General features: G+C 38.1%; 1 protein-coding gene across 1 annotated transcript in view; it reads left to right on the forward strand.

Moving 5' to 3' along the window:
* Positions 1 to 12,434: 12,434 nt before the first annotated feature.
* LOC148951549 (carbonic anhydrase 2-like) overlaps positions 12,435 to 20,736 on the forward strand; it is an 81,771-nt gene continuing 73,469 nt past the window's right edge. Inside the window, exon 1 of the mRNA XM_089091100.1 lies at positions 12,435 to 12,480. Within this exon, the coding sequence (XP_088947226.1) occupies positions 12,478 to 12,480 (3 nt within the window). The 5' untranslated portion in view covers positions 12,435 to 12,477. The remainder of the gene's footprint in view (positions 12,481 to 20,736) is intronic.

A 20,736-nucleotide genomic window follows, 5' to 3' on the forward strand; every position in this document is an offset into this window, starting at 1 on the left:
TTCACGAAATACAGGGTTTGTCTGGAAAGTAATAGGACTGAGTCTACTTAAAATCATTCATTGAGTCAATCGTTTCAACTCGTAAAAACATTAAATAGCGATGAACACTACACTGCCTTTCCATCATAAACAATAAGTAGAACAATAGGGAAATTTTTATATAAGTCAGTGGAACGCAACTTTAAATGAATATCCAAGGGCCGTCTTCAGCAAAACAAACGAAGAAAAAAACAATATAAAAGAAACTCACATTAAAATTCAATCATTAAAACTGAAAAAAAAAGTTTTTAATTTTCAAAACAGCTCTAGCATCATTTCTTCAAGGAAGTTCAACCCAATCCTGGTTGAACTTCCCTGAAGTAATGATGCTAGGGCTGTTTTCAAGATTAAAAAAACTTTTTCACTTTTAATGTTTGGATTTTATTGTGAGTTTCTTTTATATAGGTTTTTTCTTCGTTTGTTTTGCTGATGACGGCCCTTGGATATAGGGTTGAAATAATCATCTAAAGTTACGTTCTACTGTCTTATATAAAAATTCTTCTATTGTTCTACTTATTTTTTTAAAACATTCAAAATAGGCTCCTTCTGCATCAATGCAGCGCTGCCAGCGCAATTTCCAAGCTATGAAAGTGTCAATGTATGCATTCTCCGGAATAGCCTTTGAGAGCCGCGGTGCATGGTGCTTGGATCCCCTCTGTCACCTCAAAATGCTTGCCTTTCCTTTGCCTTTTCAGGCGAGGAAACAAGAAAAGTCAAAGTGGGCCACATCTGGGCTGTAGGGTGGCTTCGGAGGCGTTGGGGTGCCGGCCTTGGTCAGGTAGCTGTTCACGAGAAAGGCAGTGTGAGCCGAGGAGTTGTCGTGGTGCAACTTCCAGTCCGCTGCGATTTCTTGTCGGACCCGTTTGAGTTTCTTGAGCACTTCCACATACAAGTGGGCGTTGACGGAATCAGTCTTATTACTTTCTGGACAAACGCTGTATTAATGTTACACCCTTTTGACAATCTACATGCTGACAGTTCGTTTTGATTTAGTGCAACATCCCCCTAAACACTCTAGAAAGCTTAATCTCAATACCATTTGCTTCAGTAGTAGCAATAGCTGTAGAAATAACAGTAGTAGCAGTAGCAGTATACACATAGTACCTTTGGTTGTTTTTATTTAATATGCCCCTCATCACATTCTGAACGTTTTAACTTAATGCCATAATGCCATAATGAGACATTGCTTCGTCTTGACAACCTGTATCTACATAGTGTGTTCTGATTTAGTTCAATATTGTTCTAACATTCCCCGAAAATATCTGCCTAAAGCCTAATTCCTCTCGTTTTAGTAGCAGTAGTACCACTAGAAATAGTACTGGCAGTAACGGTGGTAGGAGTAGAATTAGTGGTAGCATTAGCTTTAGTAGCATTAGTAGCAGTAATAATAGTAGTAGTTGTAGCAGTAGTAGCAGCAACAGTAGTAGTAGTAAAAGAAGTTGTAGTAGGATGCAAATATTGTCTCTTGGTCAGTCTAATATCACCCACAACAAGCCCTATAAGTTTCAACTTCACACACCAGATCTTTCCTAAGATATTACTGATATGCCCTTTTGACAACCTGCATGCAGACAGCGTTTTGTGATTCTGTTCAACTTCTCCCCCAATATTCTCTAAAATATCACCTTCATTCACTTAGCCATAGCTGTAAAGAAGTCACAGTAGTAGTAGTGGGAGTACTAGTAGAACTAGTTGTAGGACTAGTAGTGGTATTAACTGACACTAGCACTAGTAGCAGCTATAGCATTAACAAGTTACCTTTTGGTCAGTTGTATATCTGTCCTCATAAAGCCTTTGAAGTTAGATTTTTTACAATTAGCCATTGCTATGAAATTGCTGACATGCCCTTTTGATACCCTGTATATCCACAGTGTGTCTTTATTTATTTGAACTAGTATAGTATTAGTAACAGTGTGTACATATTGTCTTTTGGTCAATTTATCTTTCCCTGTAGGCAATCCCTGAAATTTCCAACTTAATTCTCTAATCTATTCCTGAGATACGCCCTTTTCAAAAAGGACATGTCAAAAGGGTCTTTTGACAATCTGCATGCAAATAGTTTTTTTATTAGTTTCAATTTGTCCTCTATATTATCTCAAATTTTCACCTTTATACCCTTGGTCTTAATACCACTAGTATCATAGTAGTAGTGTTAGTAGTAGAAGAAGTAGTAGCAATAGTAGTGTCGTATTAGTAGTGGTAGTAACAGCAAAGGTAGCAGTATTAATAGCAGTAGAAGTATATAACCGATTTGTATCATTTTGAGGTTGGATTGCTAAAACATAAATCATTGGATTTAAAAAGCATATTTTTATAATGAAAAGATCTGTAAGTGACCTTGTAATAATGAGAATGTCAGAGGGTGCCATATGGCATCCATAGTTACCAGGGGGGTATGTATTGCCTTGGAGTAATATGTTTTTACACCTTAAAAGTTAGGGTAGTGGTTTAAAGGAATTTTCTGGCAGCAGAGGACTGAAATATAACATCCCAGGATAAGAAACGATGCTTTTTCGTTAAAAAGCTCTTAATATGGCTTAAGTTTAACTTTAATATCCACGCGCTCTTGGGACATGATTGCTAGGGGGAAGATGGGACGTATTGTCAGGATATTGTGAAATATTCATAAGTTTAGCTCTAAGAAAACGGAGGATTTTCCTTAAAAACTATTAATGTGTCTTAAATTTGCATCTAGTATCAACCTTTCTCTCTTGAAATGATCGCTAGGGGAGGGTGGGGTGTATTGTCATGATGGTTTGAAATCTAACATCCCAGTAAAAGAAATCATGCCTTTTTGTTAAAAAGCTCTTCATAGGGCTTAAATTCGCATCTAATATTAGCCATACCCCCGGTATAGCATACTAGGATCGCCAACTTTCTATAATAAACGGTTCTTTTTGCATATATTACGATAAGCCTTTTTTCACGTTTTATTTTAGTTTCTCGTGTTTTTTATCTGTTTTTTTCTGGATTTTTAATATTGTTGGTAAATTTGTTTGAAACAATAAACTTTTATTTATAAAGTCTGTGTTTTTAAGATTTATTGTTTAGCACGATCAAGGTGTGTACATAATTTAAGCATCCCTTAGTCTTTATTTCTAGAAGTACATTTAGAGCGATTTTGTCTAAAAATAATTATTTTCTCTGCATGTTTTTCATCATCGATTTTACACCTGGCCATAAGAAGACCGATATGAGCTTGGAATCCCGCCAGATGTCTCATGGAATAGAAAGTGGTGTGTCTTGTGACGTCAGAGGATTGTGTTATTTCTTGAAAGGATTTCCTTAATACAAAATACTGGGAATGGGAGTTTAGTCATGTTGCAGGGAGCGCTTTCCCAAGGGAAAAAAATTGACCTTTCGAGTCCTGGCGAGCTCAAAGAACTAAAAAAAGAAGAAAAGAAATGCTTTGAACGTTTCAAGCGAAAAATAAAATGTGTGTATTAACTTTACATAAAATCTGCGACTTCATTAAGTTAAAAGAAAGAAAAAAATGCTTTGAACGTTTCCTGCGAAAACAATATAATATCAAAAAAGTATTACGTGACAGTGATGGTTGCGCAATCATTACTTGACATCACACAACATGTGTGCTGTCGGTTAGTTGCAAGTGGGGATTCCTCATCGGTTCCTGAGGATTCCCCATGTGTTCCAAAGGGGTGTGATGTGGGGGTCTTGCCAACTGTGTTCCCTTTAATAGGATCGGTTACCACATTGAACAGGTGCAACGGCTTCAAAGGCTAGTAGCTCCACTTATCTGACTTCTAGATATCCCATTTTAATCTGCTGTCTGTGTTGTAGAAAGCCGTGAGGGTGTTTCGTGACGTCAGAGAGCATGTCACTGAAATCTCATGCTATTTTCCTAGGAACCTATTTAAAGCGCGAAGAACTCTCATGGTAATCTTGGCAGGGCATGGCGTGACGTCAGAGGGCTGTCATAGAAATCTAATGCTATTTTCCAAGGGATGTTAAGGGAATCTTGCGCCAGTCGACCACTAGAAGCAGGGCTGTCATAGGGACCTTGCCAGGGCCGTCGTGACTTCAGAAGGCTGTTATAGGAAAAGGGATGACTTTAAAATTCCATGCGCGAAGAACTCTCATGGTAATCTTGGCAGGGCATTTCGTGACGTCAGAGAGCTGTCATAGAAATCCAATGCTATTTTCCAAGGGATGTTAAGGGAATCTTGCGCCAGCCGACCACTAGAAAAAGGGCTGTCATAGGAATCTTGCCAGGGCCGTCGTGACTTCAGAGGGCTGTCATAGGAAAAGGGATGACTTTAAAATCCCATGTTAATTTCCTAGGGATGAATTTAAAGTGTTTACGGCCCCACTACTCACAAATAGAAATTAAATCCAAAACTAACAGAAGTTAACATGTATAGGGCTGACACCCTAATGCCTTCTGAAGGCCAGTACGAAATTTGCAATTTACTGATAACAAAAAACCTATCAAATATTTTCCCTTTTTTAACTTCCACATTCCCCATTTAACAATCTACGTTCATTTATTCTATTTCAGTAAATTGCAAATTTATTTCTGATCTTGAGAAGGCATGGGGGGGGGGGTGTTATCCCGAATCATGTTAATTTCTGCTCGTTTTGAGCTTGACTAGGTTATTTATTATAATTTCTGTTCATTTTGGGTTTCATCTATTTATTGATGGTGGTTTGTGGTAGTGTTAAGCGTGGAACATTTTTTGAAGTTGTTTTTTTTTCAACATCCCCTCAACACACAGTGAAATTTTCAACTTAATAATATAAACTGTTCCTGAAGTATTGCTGATACGTTCTCTTGACAACCTGTATGCGCATAATGTGTTTCGTTTTAGTTCAACTTTCACCTCAACATTTCCTCAGATGTTCATTTCAATATCCCCAGTTTTGGTAGTAGTCGCTATAGAAGTAGCAGTTTTAGTAGTAGTATTGGTAGTAAGAATAGTTGTAGTAGTATTGGTAGCAGTAGCAGTAGCGTGCAAATATTGCCTTTCTGGTGAAATTATCATCCCTCTTATCATTTTCTGAAAATTCAAAATTAATACACTCAGTCATTTTTAAGTTACGCCTTTTTGACAACAAGGATGCACATAACGTGTTTTGATTTAGTTCAACACTCCACTAAACATTCTCTGAAAGGCTCACCTGAAGGCCCTTCATCTTTTAGCAAAGTAACGGTCAAACATACCCAACTTTCTCAATAATATATGCTATATGTTAACAACGGACGAATTGCCTAACTTATAGCCCTTGCCCTGAGGGCTGTGTAGGCGTTGGGGGTTGGAATCCCCAAACACATAATTAGTCGACCTTCCAACTATGCTGAATAAAATACCCGTCTCAAAATTTTGATTGGATGGGTTTTGGGAAATGATGGGCGTGAAGGGGGTGGGGGGCTAGATGCCCTCCAATCACTATTGACTCTTAAAAACGACGCTAGAACGTTTATTTTCAATGAAAAACCTTATATGCCCCCCGGGCATAACTTATCAACTTGCCCCAGGCTCTTAGGGATTGTGTCAATCCTGAAGACATTGTTGTATGACCTATGGACTATTTTGAACAAAATGGCTATCTCAAAATTTCGATTGGATGCATTTGGGGAGAAGAGGGCGTGAAGGGCTTGTTGCCCTCCGATCACTTTCGATTCTAAACAAAGGGAAACCAGAACTTCCAATTTCCTATCAAGCCTCCTCCAAAGTTTATACGGACCATCCTTCCATAAAAATCTTATATACCTAGAAGGCATAACCTACAACCCTTGCCTCAGGCTCTGGGGATTTGTGTGTGCCCCGGAGGCATTTTTATATGCTCTTTTGACTATTTTGAACAAAATGACTATCTCAAAATTTCGTTCGGATGTTCTTGGACAATAGAAGGTTTGGGAAGGGGTAGTTGCCCTCCGATCACTTTTGCTGTTAAGAAAGGCAATAGAACTTCTTATTTCCAATCGAATGAGCCTTTTCAAAAGTTTATACGACCACTCCTTCCATAAGGACCTTATATGCCAACAATGGACAACTAACATAGCTTATAGACCTTTTCCCCGAGGGCTTCGGGAGGGGGGGGGGGTATGACATCCCCAAAGAAGCAATTACTGGACCTTTCAACTATGCTGAACAAAATAAATATCTCAAATTTTTGATAGGATGTGTTTGGAAAATGATGGGATTGGGGGGGGGGGCTGGTTTCCCTTCAATTACTTTTGATCCTTATGAAGGGCCCTAGAACTTCTTATTTCCAATTGAATCAACTCCTTTTGAAGTTTTTACGACAACTCCTTATACACGATGTAGCTTGGACAGGAAAAAATTAATACTTTTTGCCTAAATTGCTCTTTAGGGGAGTGATGAACTACATCAAAACACATTATGTGTATACGGGTTGTCGAAAGGGCTCAACTCAAGAATGACTGAATGCATTAATTTGGAAATTTCAAGAAAAGATAAGGGGGATGATCAATTGACCAAAAGGCAATGCTTGCAGACTCCTACTACAACTACTGATACTACTACTACCACCACTACTACTACTACTACTACTACTACTACTACTACTACTACTACTACTACTACTACTACTACTATTACTACTACTACTAGTAGTAGTAGTATTACCACTACTACCACTACTACCACTTCAACTACTGTTTCTTTAGCGAGTATTACCAAGGTTGAGGGTATTGAAGTGAACATTTTAGGAAATGCTGAGAGGAAAAATGAACTACATCAAAACATATTATGTGCATAAAAATCGTCAAAAAGGACGTATCAGCAATATCTACGGAACGGTTTGCCGTATCCAGCTGAAACTTCCAGGGCCTCATGAGGGGGATGTTCAACTGGCCAAGTGGCAACATGTGCATTCTATTACTGCTATTAATGCTGTTGCTACTACTGTTATTGCTGCTACTAATACAGCACTACTACTCTTACTACTGCTCCTACTACTATCACCATTACTATGACACTAGGACTATTAAGACTAAGGGTATGAAGGTGAAAATTTAAGAGAATATTGAAAGGAAATTTGAAACGAATCAAAACAAACCATGTGTAAGCAGATTGTCGAAAGGGTGTATCGCAGGAACGGATTAGGGCATTAAGTTGGAACTTTCCGGGAATGCTTAAAGGGGAAGATAAATTTGCCAAAAGACAATATTTGCAAGAGGCAAGAGGCAACATGTGCATTCTATTACTGCTATTAATGCTGTTGCTACTACTGTTATTGCTGCTACTAATACAGCACTGCTACTCTTACTACTGCTCCTACTACTATCACCACTACTATGACACTAGGACTATTAAGACTAAGGGTATGAAGGTGAAAATTTAAGAGAATATTGAAAGGAAATTTGAAACGAATCAAAACAAACCATGTGTAAGCAGATTGTCGAAAGGGTGTATCGCAGGAATGGATTAGGGCATTAAGTTGGAACTTTCCGGGAATGCTTAAAGGGGAAGAAAAATTTGCCAAAAGACAGTATTTGCAAGAGGCAAGAGGCAACATGTGCATTCTACAACTGCTATTGATGTTGCTGCTACTATTGTTACCACTTCTAGTAATACAACACTACTACTGCTCCTACTGCTCCTACTACTACCACTACTACTATAATGCTAGCACTTTTAGAACTAAGGGTATAAAGGTCAAAATTTAAGACAATACAGAGGAAAAATTTGAGCTGTAATTAAAACAAACTCTGTGCATGCAGATTGTCGAAAGGATGTATCTTAGGAGTGGATCAGGGTATTAAGTTTGATTTTTCAGGAAATGCTGAAAGGGGAAGAACAATTGACCCAAAAGGCAATATTTGCACGCTTCAACCGCTACCACTACTACTACTACTACTACTACTACTACTACTACTACTACAACTACTACTATTATTATAACTACTGCTTCTGTAGCGAGTACTACCAAGGTTCAGGATATTGAAGTGAAAATTTGAGGAAATGTTGATTGGAAAGGTGAACTAAATGAAAAATAGCTATGTGCATACAGATTGTCAAAAGAATACGTAAGCAATATCTTTGAAACGTCTTACCATATAAGGATGAAATTTCCAAGACGCCTTATGAGGGGGATGTTCAACTGGTCAAAATTCAACATGTGTATACTTCTACTGTTATTAATAGTGCTACCTCTGCTGTTACTACCACTAATACGACACTACTGCTGCTACTACTTTTTCTACTACTAACACTACTACTATGATACTAGTAGTATTAAGACCAAGGGTATAAAGGTGAAAATTTGAGATAATATAGAGGACAAATTTGAACTATTAAAAACAAACTATTTGCATGCAGATTGTCAAAAGACCCTTTTGACATGTCCTTTTTGAAAAGGGTGTATCTCAGGAATGGATTAGAGAATTAAGTTGAAAATTTCAGGGAATGCCTACAGGGAAAGATAAATTGACCTAGAGACAATATGTACACACTACTACTAATACTATATTAGTTCAAATAAATGAAGACACACTGTGGATATACAGGGTATCAAAAGAGCATGTCGGCAATTTCATAGCAATGGCTAATTGTAAAAAATCTAACTTCAAGGGCTTTATGAGGATGGATATTCAACTGACCAAAAGGTAAGTTGTTAATGCTATAGCTGCTGCTAGTACTAGTGTCAGTTAATACCACTACTAGTCCTACAACTAGTTCTACTAGTATTCCTGCTACTGCTACTGTGACTTCTTTACAGCTATGGCTAAGTGAATGAAGGTGATATTTTAGAGAATATTGGGGGAGAAGTTGAACAGAATCACAAACGCTGTGTGCATGCAGGTTGTCAAAAGGGCACATCAGTAATATCTTAGGGAAGATCTGGTGTGTGAAGTTGAAACTTATAGGGCTTGTGGTGGGGGATGTTAGACTGACAAAGAGACAATATTTGCATCCTACTACAACTTCTTTTACTACTACTACTGTTGCTGCTACTACTGCTACAACTACTACTATTATTACTGCTACTACTGCTACTAAAGCTAAGGCTACTACTAATTCTACTCCTACTGCTGCTACTGCTACTACTATTACTAGTGGTACTATAAATAAAAGTTCAAATAGGGATAAAATCCTTTTAATAGACAGTGATGATAGAAATTCACAAAAATACCAGATATTTCGGTCACATATACAGTGACCGTCATCAGTAATAAAACTCTGTACTACTACAGAGTGTCACCACTACTCAGTAGTGGTACTACTGCTACTAAAGCTAAAGGAATTAGGCTTTAGGCAGATATTTTCGGGGAATGTTCAAACAATATTGAACTAAATCAGAACACACTATGCAGATACAGGTTGTCAAGACGAAGCAATGTCTCAGGGATGGTTTATGGCATTAAGTTGAAACGTTCAGCATGTGTTGAGGGGCATATTAAAAAAAAAGGTGCTATGTGTATACTGCCACTTCTACTACTGCTATTTCTGCAGCTATTGCTACTAAAAAAGCTAATGGTATTGAGATAAAGCTTTCTACGAGTGTTTAGGGGGATGTTGAACTAACTCAAAACGAACTGTTAGCATGTAGATTGTCAAAAGGGCGTAACATTAATACAGGGTTTGTCCGGAAAGTAATAGGACTGATTCCGTGAACACCCACATTTATGTGGAAGTGCTCAAGAATCTCAAACAAAGGGTCAAATGGGTCTGACAAGACATCGCAGCGAACTGGAAGTTGCACCATGACAACTCCCTGGCTCACACCGCCTTTCTCTTGAACAGCTACCTGACCAAGGCCGGCACCCCAACGCTTCCGATGCCACCCTACAGCCCAGATGGGGCCCCCTTGGACTTTGTTTGTATCCTCGCCTGAAAAGGCAAAGGAAAGGCAAGCATTTTGAGGCGACAGAGGGGATCCAAGCACCATGCACCGCGGCTCTTAAAGGCTATTCCGGAGAATGCATACCGTGACACCTTCAATGCTTGGAAATTGAGCTTGCAGCGCTGCATTGACGCAGAAGGAGCCTATTTTGAATGTTTTTTAAAAAATAAGTAGAACAATGGGGGAATTTTTATATAAGATAGTGGAACGAAACTTTAGATGAATATTTTAACCCTATATCCAAGGGCCGTCCTCAGCAAAATAAACGAAGAAAAAACCGATATAAAAGAAACTCGCAATAAAATTCAATCATTAAAAGTGAAAAAAGTTTTTTTTAATTTTCAAAACAGCCCTAGCATCATTACTTCAGGGAAGTTCAACCAGGATTGGGTTGAACTTCCTTGAAGAAATGATGCTAGGGCTGTTTTGAAAATTTAAAAACTTTTTTTTCAGTTTTAATGATTGAATATCAATGTGAGTTTCTTTGATATTGGCTTTTTCTTTGTTCGTTTTTCTGAAGACGGCCCTTGGATATAGGGTCGAAATATTCATTTAAAGTTGCGTTCCACTATCTTGTTTAAAAATTTCCCTATCGTCCTACTTATTGTTTATGATGGAAAGGCAGTGTAGTACTCATCGCTATTTAATGTTTTTGTGAATTGTAACGATTGGTTCAATGAATGTTTTTAATTGGACTTTCAGGAAACGTTATGGCGGATTTTGAACTAGCCAAAAGGCACTATGAATATACTACTAATACTGCAACTACGATTTCTGTAACTATAAGCTTATCAAGTTAAAATTCTTAGGAAATGTTTTGGGTGGGTGGGGTCAATTAAACGATGATAACTATAGCCTATACATGCAGGTTTCTTAGCGCTATCTTAGAAATTTTCAAAGGGGCTCATTAGATTGGAAATGAAAATTTCTAATGCCCTTTTTAAGAGCGAAAAGGAATTGGAGGACAAAAAGCCTCCCCTCACAAGCCTAATAATTCTCCAAACGCACCCAATAAAAATTTCGATATCACCATTTTGTTCAGAATAGTTGTCCAGTAACTATGTTTCAGGAAATGTTGGGGCCGTCAACCCCTACAGCCCTAAGAGCAAGAGATGCAAGTTATGCAATTTTTCAATTGCTATATATATATATATATATATATATATATATATATATATATATATATATATATATATATATATATATATATATATATATATATATATATATATATATATATATATATATATATATATATATATATATATATATATATATATATATATATATATATATATATACATGGTCAAAGCCGTATCCAGGATTTTTTTTCGGGGGGGGGGGGGGGTACACAAAAAAACTGAAAAAACGCATACAAAATTTATTTATATCAATTTTTGTTACGTTTTTACGAGCCAGACCAACATTTAGAAGGGGGATTCAACCTCCCACTGGGTACGGCCTTGGCCATGGTGCATCCTCGCAAAACAGCTATTGCTTAAATTCTCCAAACTTCGGCAATTACTCCGAAAATATTCCAGGTCATCCCCGTACTCCCCACAAAAGAGGCAAGCACACCTTCTTTCCTGGCTATCTTCATCTCAAGAATCCCAGTGTTCCCATAGCAGTGCCACAAAATTTGGTCGCACCCGCAACCATCACTTCAGTATCCCCAACGGTAGGTTCATTCTGAAGATAAATTTTTATATTAAAATTAAAACAAAAGGACAATTTAGTTTTGCGACCAAGAAATAGACAGCTTAAAATTGGCAAAATAAACACCAAAAATGTAAGGTAAAAGGGGAGTGACGAGGTGAGGAGATTCACTTATTTGGTATTTCCACTATGTACGGGATGAAAGTTATTTTATTACTTCCATGGGAAACTTGGATTGGGGCAAGATATGTCAGCCTCACTCCTTTTAGTTTCTGCTCGTTTTGACTTTGATTCGGTTATTTATCGTAACTTCTGTTCGTTTTGGGTTTCATTTATTAACTGACTGTTAGTTTTTGGAAGTTTTACCCTTGGAAAATTACTTGACTTTATTTCTGTTCATTTTTGGTATAATTTAGCTCTTTACTTTTCGTTGAAAAACTTATTTCGTTGGAAGTTTTTCAAATGAATCTTACGAATCGTCCATTGTGTAGTGTAAGTAGAAATACTCAATAGGACACTCAATAGAATCAATGGTCGAATGCTTTTCTGAGATAATAATATTCCAAGTGTTAAAAAATCCTTAAAAATCCTTAAAAAATCAAGTTTTATGCCCTAATAAATTTTGATACGGGCAGTATATATGGCAATTTAGAAATAGATGTTGCCAAAAAATGAAAAAAAATTTCAAATTCATTTGGCTAGAGGATAGATACAAAAATGCATTACCAGAGATCAAAAATTACTTTTAAAGCGTAATTTCTAGTCTAAACTGTCTTACACTCAAATTGAATTGTTGTTTCGCGTCAGATACGATTCTGCCTAGCCAATGCTCGTTAATAAAAGAATGTTGCTGTATGTTACCGTTATTACCGTCATTACTTTGTTTTTCACTTTGTATGTGATTTCCTCATTAGTTGCTCTGAGGTTACGGACTGTGATACCCAAAGAAGAATGGTAGGCAATATTTTTCCAATGCTAAAAACTAATTATTTTTAACTTTTTTTTAGTGGTATTTGGGCTTACTCTGATTGAATGGAAACACAGTAGTTTTGCGCTAGAACTGTAATTTTATCTGGATATCTCTTAAATAGGCAAGTTTTGGTTAAATTGGCCTCTTTGAATTAGGGATTTCAAATAATACAATTGTAAGCCGACTCTGGTCGAATTCATAAACTCTGGTATTTTGCAGTAAACTTGTAATTTACTTTGGGTAAATGCTAAATCGGTGCCTTTAAATTAAGTATTTTAAAATTGGCACTTTTTGACTAACTCCATTTGAATCAATGAATGTCGAGACTTTTACTTTAGGCTTGTGTTGTCTCATTGAATACATGTTAGATAGGCCACCTTTGGTGGCCTATCTAATTAAGCTTTTCAAATTACGCATTTTAGGCTAACTCCGTCTCAATCAACAAAGGTTAACTTGGCAGTAGGCTTGTAATTTTCTGTGGATAAATCTTAAATAAGTCATCCTTTACGTTAATTTAAAAAAAGAACATTTTTCAAAAGTAGAGAGCAAAGTCCAAAACATAATACGGACAAAAATTCTCATTTAACCGATTAAGCAAAATGTATCTACAAAACTAGCTCAAATAAACTGACTCCTGATACTTTCCTATCTTTAGAATTAGCTGTAGGAATCTAGAAAAAAAATCGAACTTTACTTAGGGCACAACCTCCCCTCCCCCCCCCCAAAATTAAAGCGCAATGTTTTCAATGGAGTAAAATATTCTGTGACTTGTCTGCACAAAACGAAGACTATTTAATGAGTCTCTCATATAGTCTTTCAGCGACCATGGTATCAATAACTTTTAGTATACACTTATAATTCTCTAATAACTCAAACAAGTCAATTTTTCAGTACAGTGCTAGTTTTTAGAACTGTAGAAATACTGAAAAACATCACGAACTAGTTTGTTTGATTTAGTTTGTTGATAAATCTCGCGTAATCAACCAAGCAATAATTTATATTCGTTCAAGTTTAGACTTAGTTCTTCACTTCAATGAGAAAAACTTTCTCACTTTGAATTGATTTTGGCTCGTTTTTTTCTAAATGTACACAATCAACCAAGGCCATAGGCCCACCCAGTATTTTTTTCTGAGGGGGTTTTACTAAAAAAAAAAATCGTCGGGGGGGCGGGGGGTTTGCAAAAAACTCAAAAAACACATACAAAATTTGTTTATATCCATTTATGTTACGTTTTTACGAGTCAGACAAACATATCGGGGGGGGGGGGTTCAAACCCCCCTAGCCTCCCTCTGGCTACGGCCTTGCAATCAACTCTACACAAAAATATTCTTTTTTTTTAACTTGGATCATGAAATACAGAAGTCAAAATAATTTATATTTAAGGGAATTGAATATAGGTTTTACTTTTGATTAAATAAAAAAAAAAAGTTTTTTCAGCTGAAAGGGAGGATCAACATTAAAACTTAAAACGAACAGAATTACGTATATGAGGGGTTTGCCCACTAGTCAATATCTCGCTCTTTAAGCTAGAGTTCGAATTCTGTTCCAGATCTTTAAGAATGGCCCCTGAATCACAAAGGCCGTTTAATTAGAATACATAGCTCTTTTGAAAGTACTAAAAAAATAGCGTAAAGAGCAAGATATTGTTTAGGGGGTTAACCCCTCATATAAGTAATAATTTTTGTTCGTTTTAAGTTTTAATGTTTCTTCTTACTTCCAATTGAAAAACTTGTTTTATTTTATTTAATTTCTTATCGTTTTTTAAACAATGCTGGGAAATCTGGCGCCCCTTCATAGAAATGTCCCTTCCCCCGTGAAAACTTCCTCTATAGAAATATCCTCCCACATAAGCCCCTTCTGCTACCCCCCCCCCCCCCCCCACTTGTAAAATTCCTCCTGAAAACGTCTGTATACTTCCCAATAACCAAAACTATATGTAAAAAACGAAAATAAAAGTTTTTTCATCTGAAAGGAAGGAGCAACATTAAAACATAAAACGAACAGAAATTATTACGTATATAAAGGTGGTTACCCCCTCCTCAACACTTTGCTCTTTACGCTGAAGTTTTTTAGTACTTATAAAAATGCGTCTTATTGTTGCAATTAAATGGCCCTTGTGTTCCAGGCGTCAATATCAAAGAATTGGGACACAATTCAAAACTTAGCGTAAAGAGGGAAGTGTTGAGGAGGGGGCAACCCCTTTTATATACGTAATAATTTCTGTTCGTTTTAAATTTTAACGCTGCTCCTTACTTTCAGTTGAGAAAACTTATTTTTTATTTCATTTCTGATCGTTTTTTAAATAATGCCTGGAAATCTGGCCCCACCTCCACGGAAAACCCCCTTCCCACGGAAATATCCTCTAGACAACTCAATCCCGGTTAAAATTTACCCTGGACAATTAATCTTAACCTATCTACGCGTAAAATTGAGAAGGGAAAGAGAAAGTGTGACATATAAAAATAATTTTGTTTAAAAATTCTGCCGAATTCCCCCAGTGTATAATTTCCCCTGACAAATTCACTCCCAGGAAACTTCCCTGCCCGTGGAGAGTACAGGTGGCCAGGTAGGTTCCCCGTTGATTCCTTTTTTAATAGCTGGTTTTGTTAAGTTGGTTTCTATTTGGCGGTGAGTGAGTGAACAATAAAAAATGTTCTGCACATTTCCACATGTTGGTAAACATTGGGCAGCTCGTCATCCTGTAAGAACTGCACTAATGTGGATGACTATGCCGAAAAGTGTAGATTATGCAATCTATAATTGAATAGAGGAAAGTGCAAATAAAAGACGGTAGTTTCGGTCTTGAAGAATTGCCACTATGACAAATTTAATCAATGGAAAAATACTTACTCCGGTATGATTGGAAAAAAAATTACCCGAAGCGTGACCTCAGTTTATTTATAAGAGACTGGTATCGTTGTGGTTTTAAATTGTTTTGGGAGGAAGAACCTGTCAACGCTTCAACTTTTGGAAAAACAAAAGAGTAGGGTTTCTACGTCATCGCTGTGAAGACAATGGCTAATAATAGGCAGCGCGCTAGCGCTGCCTAAGTAAAGAACGATGTGGCCACAATGTGCTTTTTTTTTCTTCTTCTTCTTCCTTCTTCGACAGGCAGTTCGTATGGAAGGAGTTGTCGTAGAAACTTCGAAAAGGGCTCATTCGATTGGAAATTGGGGTGGCTAGTGCCCTTTTAAATCGTTGAAAGTAATTGGAAGGTAACTAGCCCCCCCACGCCCAGCATTCCCCCAAACACATCCAATCAAAATTTTGAGATAACCATTTTGTTCAGCGTAGTTGATTTCCAGATAGAAAATAACTTTTTGAGGAGGACACTCCCCCACAACCCTCGGGGCAAGAGTTTTAAGTTATGCCCTGAGCGCATATAAGAGCAATGTTGGCACAAGATACCATATATTATTTTTTTACTTTAGAGCAGGGCATTTCATATGGAAGAGGTCGTCGTAGAGCCTTCAAAAGGGGCTCATTCGATTGGAAATCGAGAGTTCTAGGGTCCTTTTAAATAGTCGAAAGTGATTGGAGGGTAACTAGCCCCCCCCCCCACACCAGTTATTCCCCCAATCACATCCAATCAAAATTTCGAAATAGCCATTTTGTTCAGCATAGTTCATTTCCAGATAGAAAATGTATTTTAGAGGAGGAAACTCCCCCACAACTCTCAGGGCAAGGGTTTTAAGTTATGCCCTTTGGGCATAAAAGGTTTTTATAGAAGGCTTTGTCGTAGAAACTTCAAAAAAGGCTCATTCGATTGTAAATTCAAAGGGCGAGTGCCCTTTTTCATAGTCGAAAGTGATTGGAGGGCAAATAGCCCCCCCTTCCACGCCCATCATTACCCAAAACATATCCAATCAAAATTTTGAGATAGTCATTTTGTTCAGCATAGTTGATTTCCAGATAGTAAATATGTTTTTGAAGAGGACACCCCCCACAACCCTCGAGGCAAGGGTTTTGAGTTATGCCCAGAGGGCATATATGAACGATGTTTGGCACAATGTACTATTTATTATTTTTTTCCTTTAGAGCTGGGCACTTGCTATGGAAGTGGTCGTCGTAGAAACTTCAAAAGGGACTAATTCAATGGAAAACTGAGAGTTCTAATACCCTATTTAATAGTCGAAAGTGATTGGAGGGCAACTAGCCCCCCCCCCCACGCCCAACATTCCCCAGAACACATCCAAATAAAATTTTTAGTCAGCTATTATGTTCAGCGTAGTTGATTTCCAGATAGAAAATATGTTTTTGAGGGGGGCACTCGCCGAGAACTCTCGGGGAAAGAGTTTTCAGTTATGCCCTGGGGTCATATAAGGTTTTTAAAGAAGATTTTGTCGTAGAAACTTCAAAAAAGGCTCATTCGATTGGAAATTCAAAGGGCTAGTGCCCGTTTTAATATTCGAAAGTGATTGGAGGGCAACAAGCCCCCCCCCACGCCTATCATTCTCCCAAACACATCCAATCAAAATTTAGAGATAGCCATTTTGTTCAGCGTAGTTGATTTCTCTTTAGAAAATATGTTTTTGAGGAGGACACTCCCCCACAACCTTCAGGGCAAGAATTTTAAGTTATGCCCTGGGGGTATATAAGGTTTTTATAGAAGGTGTTGTCGTAGAAACTTCAAAAAAGGCTCATTCGATTTGAAATTCAAAGGGCTAGTTCCCTTTTTAATAGTCGAAAGTGATTGGAAGGCAAATAGCCCCCCCACCCCCATCATTTCCCCAAACACATCCAATCAAAATTTTGAGATATCCATTTTGTCCAGCCTAGTTGATTACCAGTTTTAAAGAAAGCGTTGTCGTAGAAACTTCAAAAAAAGCTCAATCGATTGGAAATCTAAAGGACTAATGCCCTTTTTAATAGTCGAGAGTGATTGGAGGGCAAATAGCCCCCCCTCCACACCCATCATTCCGCCAAACACATCCAATAAAAATTTTGAGATAGCCATTTTGTTCAGCGTAGTTGATTTTCAGCTAGAAAATGTGGTTTTGAGGAGGAGACTCCCCAACAACCATCAGGTCAAGGGTTTTAAGTTATTCCTATGGGCATATACGGTTTTTATAGAAGGCTTTGTCTTAGAAACTTCAAAACAGGCTCATTCGATTGGAAATTCGAAGGGCTAGTACCCTTTTCAATAGTTGAAAGTGGTTGCAGGGCAACTAGCTCCCCCAAGCCCATCATTCCCGCAAACACATCTAATCAAAATTTTGAGATAGCCATTTTGTTCAGCGTAGTTGATTTCCAGATAAAGAATATATTTTTTAGAAGGATACTCCCCCACGACCCTCAGGGCAAGGGTTTTAAGTTATGCCCTGGGGGTATATAAGGTTTTTATATAAGGCGCTGTCGTAAAAACTTCAAAAAAGGCTCATTCGATTGGAATTTCAAAGGGCTAGTGCCCTTTTTAAAATTGGAAGGTGATTGGAGGGAAACTAGCCCCCTCCCACGTCCATTATTCCCCCAAACACATTCAATCAAAAATTTGAGATAGCCATTTTGTTCAGCGTAGTTGATTTTCTGATAGAAAATGTGTTTTTGAGGAAGACACTCCCCCACTACCCTCAAGGCAAGGGTTTTAAGTTATGCCCTGGGGGCATATAAGGTTTTCATAGAAGGTGTTGTCGTAGAACTTGGCAGAAACAAAAATGGCTCATTCGATTGGAAATTCAAAAATCGAGTGCCCTTTTTAAAATTCGAAAGTGATTTGAGGGCAACTAGCCCTCCCGCCGCCCATCATTTCCCCAAACACATCAAATCAAAATTTTGAGATAGCCATTTTGTTCAGCGTAGTTGATTTCCACATAGAAAAAATTGTTTTTGAGGAGGACACTCCCCCACAACCCTCGGGGCAAGGGTTTTAAGTTATGCCCTGTGGGCATATAAGAACGATGTTGGCACAATGTACTATTTATTATTTTTTTCCTTTTGAGCTGGACACTTCATATGGAAGTGGTCGTCGTAGAAACTTCAAAAGGGGCTCATTCGATTGGAAGTTAAGAGTTCTAGTGCCATTTTTAACAGTCGAAAGTGATTGGAAGGAACCTAATCCTCCCCCCTCCCCACACCCATCATTCCCCAGAACACATCCAATCAAAATTTTGAGATAGTCATTTTGTTCAGCGTAGATGATTTCCAGATAGAAAATATGTTTTTGAGGAGGACACTCCCCCACAACCTTCAGGGCAAGGGTTTTAAGTTATGCCCGGGAGGCATATAATGTTTTTACAGAAGGAGTGGTCGTAGAAACTTCAAAAAAGGCTCTTTCGATTTGAAATTCAAAGGGCTAGTGCCCTTTTTTATAGTCGAGAGTGATTGGAGGGCAACTAGCCCCCACCCCACGCACATCATTTCCCAAAACACATCAAATCAAAATTTTGAGATAGCCATTTTGTTCAGCCTAGTTGATTACCAGACTGAAAATATGTTTTTGAGGAGGAAACTCCCCCACAGCCCTCAGAGCAAGGGCTTTAAGTTATGCCCTGGGGTCATATAAGGTTTTTAAAGAAGGCGTTGTCGTAGAAACTTCAAAAAAGCTCATTCGATCGGAAATTCAAAGGGCTAGTGCCCTCTTTAATAGTCAAAAATGATTGGAGGGCAACTAGCCCCCCCCCCCTCCCCACGCCCCATCATTCCCCCAAACACATCCAATAAAATTTTTGAGATAGCCATTTTGTTCAGCGTAGTTGATTTCCAGATAGTAAATATGTTTTCGGAGGACAATCCCCCACAACCCTCGGGGCAAGGGTTTTACGTTATGCCCTGAGGGCATATAAGAACGATGTTGGCACATTGTACTATGCATTATTTTTTTTTCTTTGAAGATAGGCACTTCATACGGAAGGACTTGTTATAGAAACTTCGGAAGGGTCCAATTTAGCTGAAAATTGAGTTCTTGTTCACTTTTTAATTGTCGAAAGTGACTGAAGAGCACATAGCCCCCCCCCCTCCTCACGCCCTTCATTCTCCCAAACACATCCAATCAAATTTTGAGATAGCCATTTTGTTCAGTGTAGATAATTTCCAGATATAAAATATATTTTGTGAGGAGGACACTCCCCCACAACCCTCGGGGCAAGGGTTTTAAGTTATGCCCTGAGGGCATATAAGAACAATGTTGGCACAATATACTATTTAGTATTTTTTTTCCTTTAGAGCTGGGAACTTTGTATAGAATGGGTCGTCGGAGAAACTTCATGTACCCTTGAGGCATGTAAGGTTTTTAATAGAAGGCGTTGTCGTAGAAACTTCGAAAAGGGGTCAATTGATTTGAAATTGGAGTCGCTAGTTCCAGCCATTTTATTCAGTGTAATTGATTTCCAGATAGAAAATATGTTTTTGAGGAGGACACTCCCCCACAACCCTCAGGGCAAGGGTTTTAAGTTATGCCCTGAGGGCATATAAGAGCAATGTTGGCATAATGTGCTATGTATTATTTTTTTACTTTAGAGCAGAAGACTTCATATAGAAGGGTTTGTCGTAGACACTTCATATATCCTGGGGGCATATAAGGTTTTTATAGAAGGCGTTGTCTTAGAAACTTCGAAAAGGGCTCAATTGATTTGAAATCGGAGCGGCTAGTGCCATTTTTAAGTCCAAAGTGATTGGAGGGCAACTAGCTCCCCCCCCCACGCCCCTCATTCCCCCAAAAACATCCAATCAAAATTTTGAGATAGCCTTTTGTTCAGCGTAGTTGATTTCCAGATAGAAAATATATTTTTGAGGAGGATACTCCCCCACAACCCTCGTGGCAAGGGTTTCAAGTTATGCCCTGAGGGCATATAAGAACAATGTTGGCACAATGTACTATGTATTATTTGTTTCCTTTAGAGCAGGGGACTTCATATGGAAGGGGTTGTCATAGAAACTTCATATACCCTGGGGGCATATAAGGTTTTTATCGAAGGCGTTGTCGTAGAAATTTCGAAACGGGCTCAATTGATTTGAAATTGGAGCGGCTAGTGCCACTTTTAGGTTGAAAGTGATTGGAGGGCAACTAACCCCCCCACGCCCATCATTCCCCCAAAAACATCCAATCAAAATTACGATATAGCCATTTTTTCAGCGTAGTCCAGATAGAAAATATGTTTTTGAGGAGGATACTCCCCCACAGCCATCGGGGCAAGGGTTTTAGTTATGCCCTGAGGGCATATAAGAACAATGTTGGCACAATTTACTATGCATTATTTGTACATAGAAAATTTGTTTTTGAGGAGGACACTCCCCCACAATCC

This window comes from Artemia sp. Qi Xiang Cuo, chromosome 6 (assembly GCF_049724085.1).
Source record: "Artemia sp. Qi Xiang Cuo chromosome 6, ASM4972408v1, whole genome shotgun sequence".
NCBI lineage: Eukaryota > Metazoa > Arthropoda > Branchiopoda > Anostraca > Artemiidae > Artemia > Artemia sp. Qi Xiang Cuo.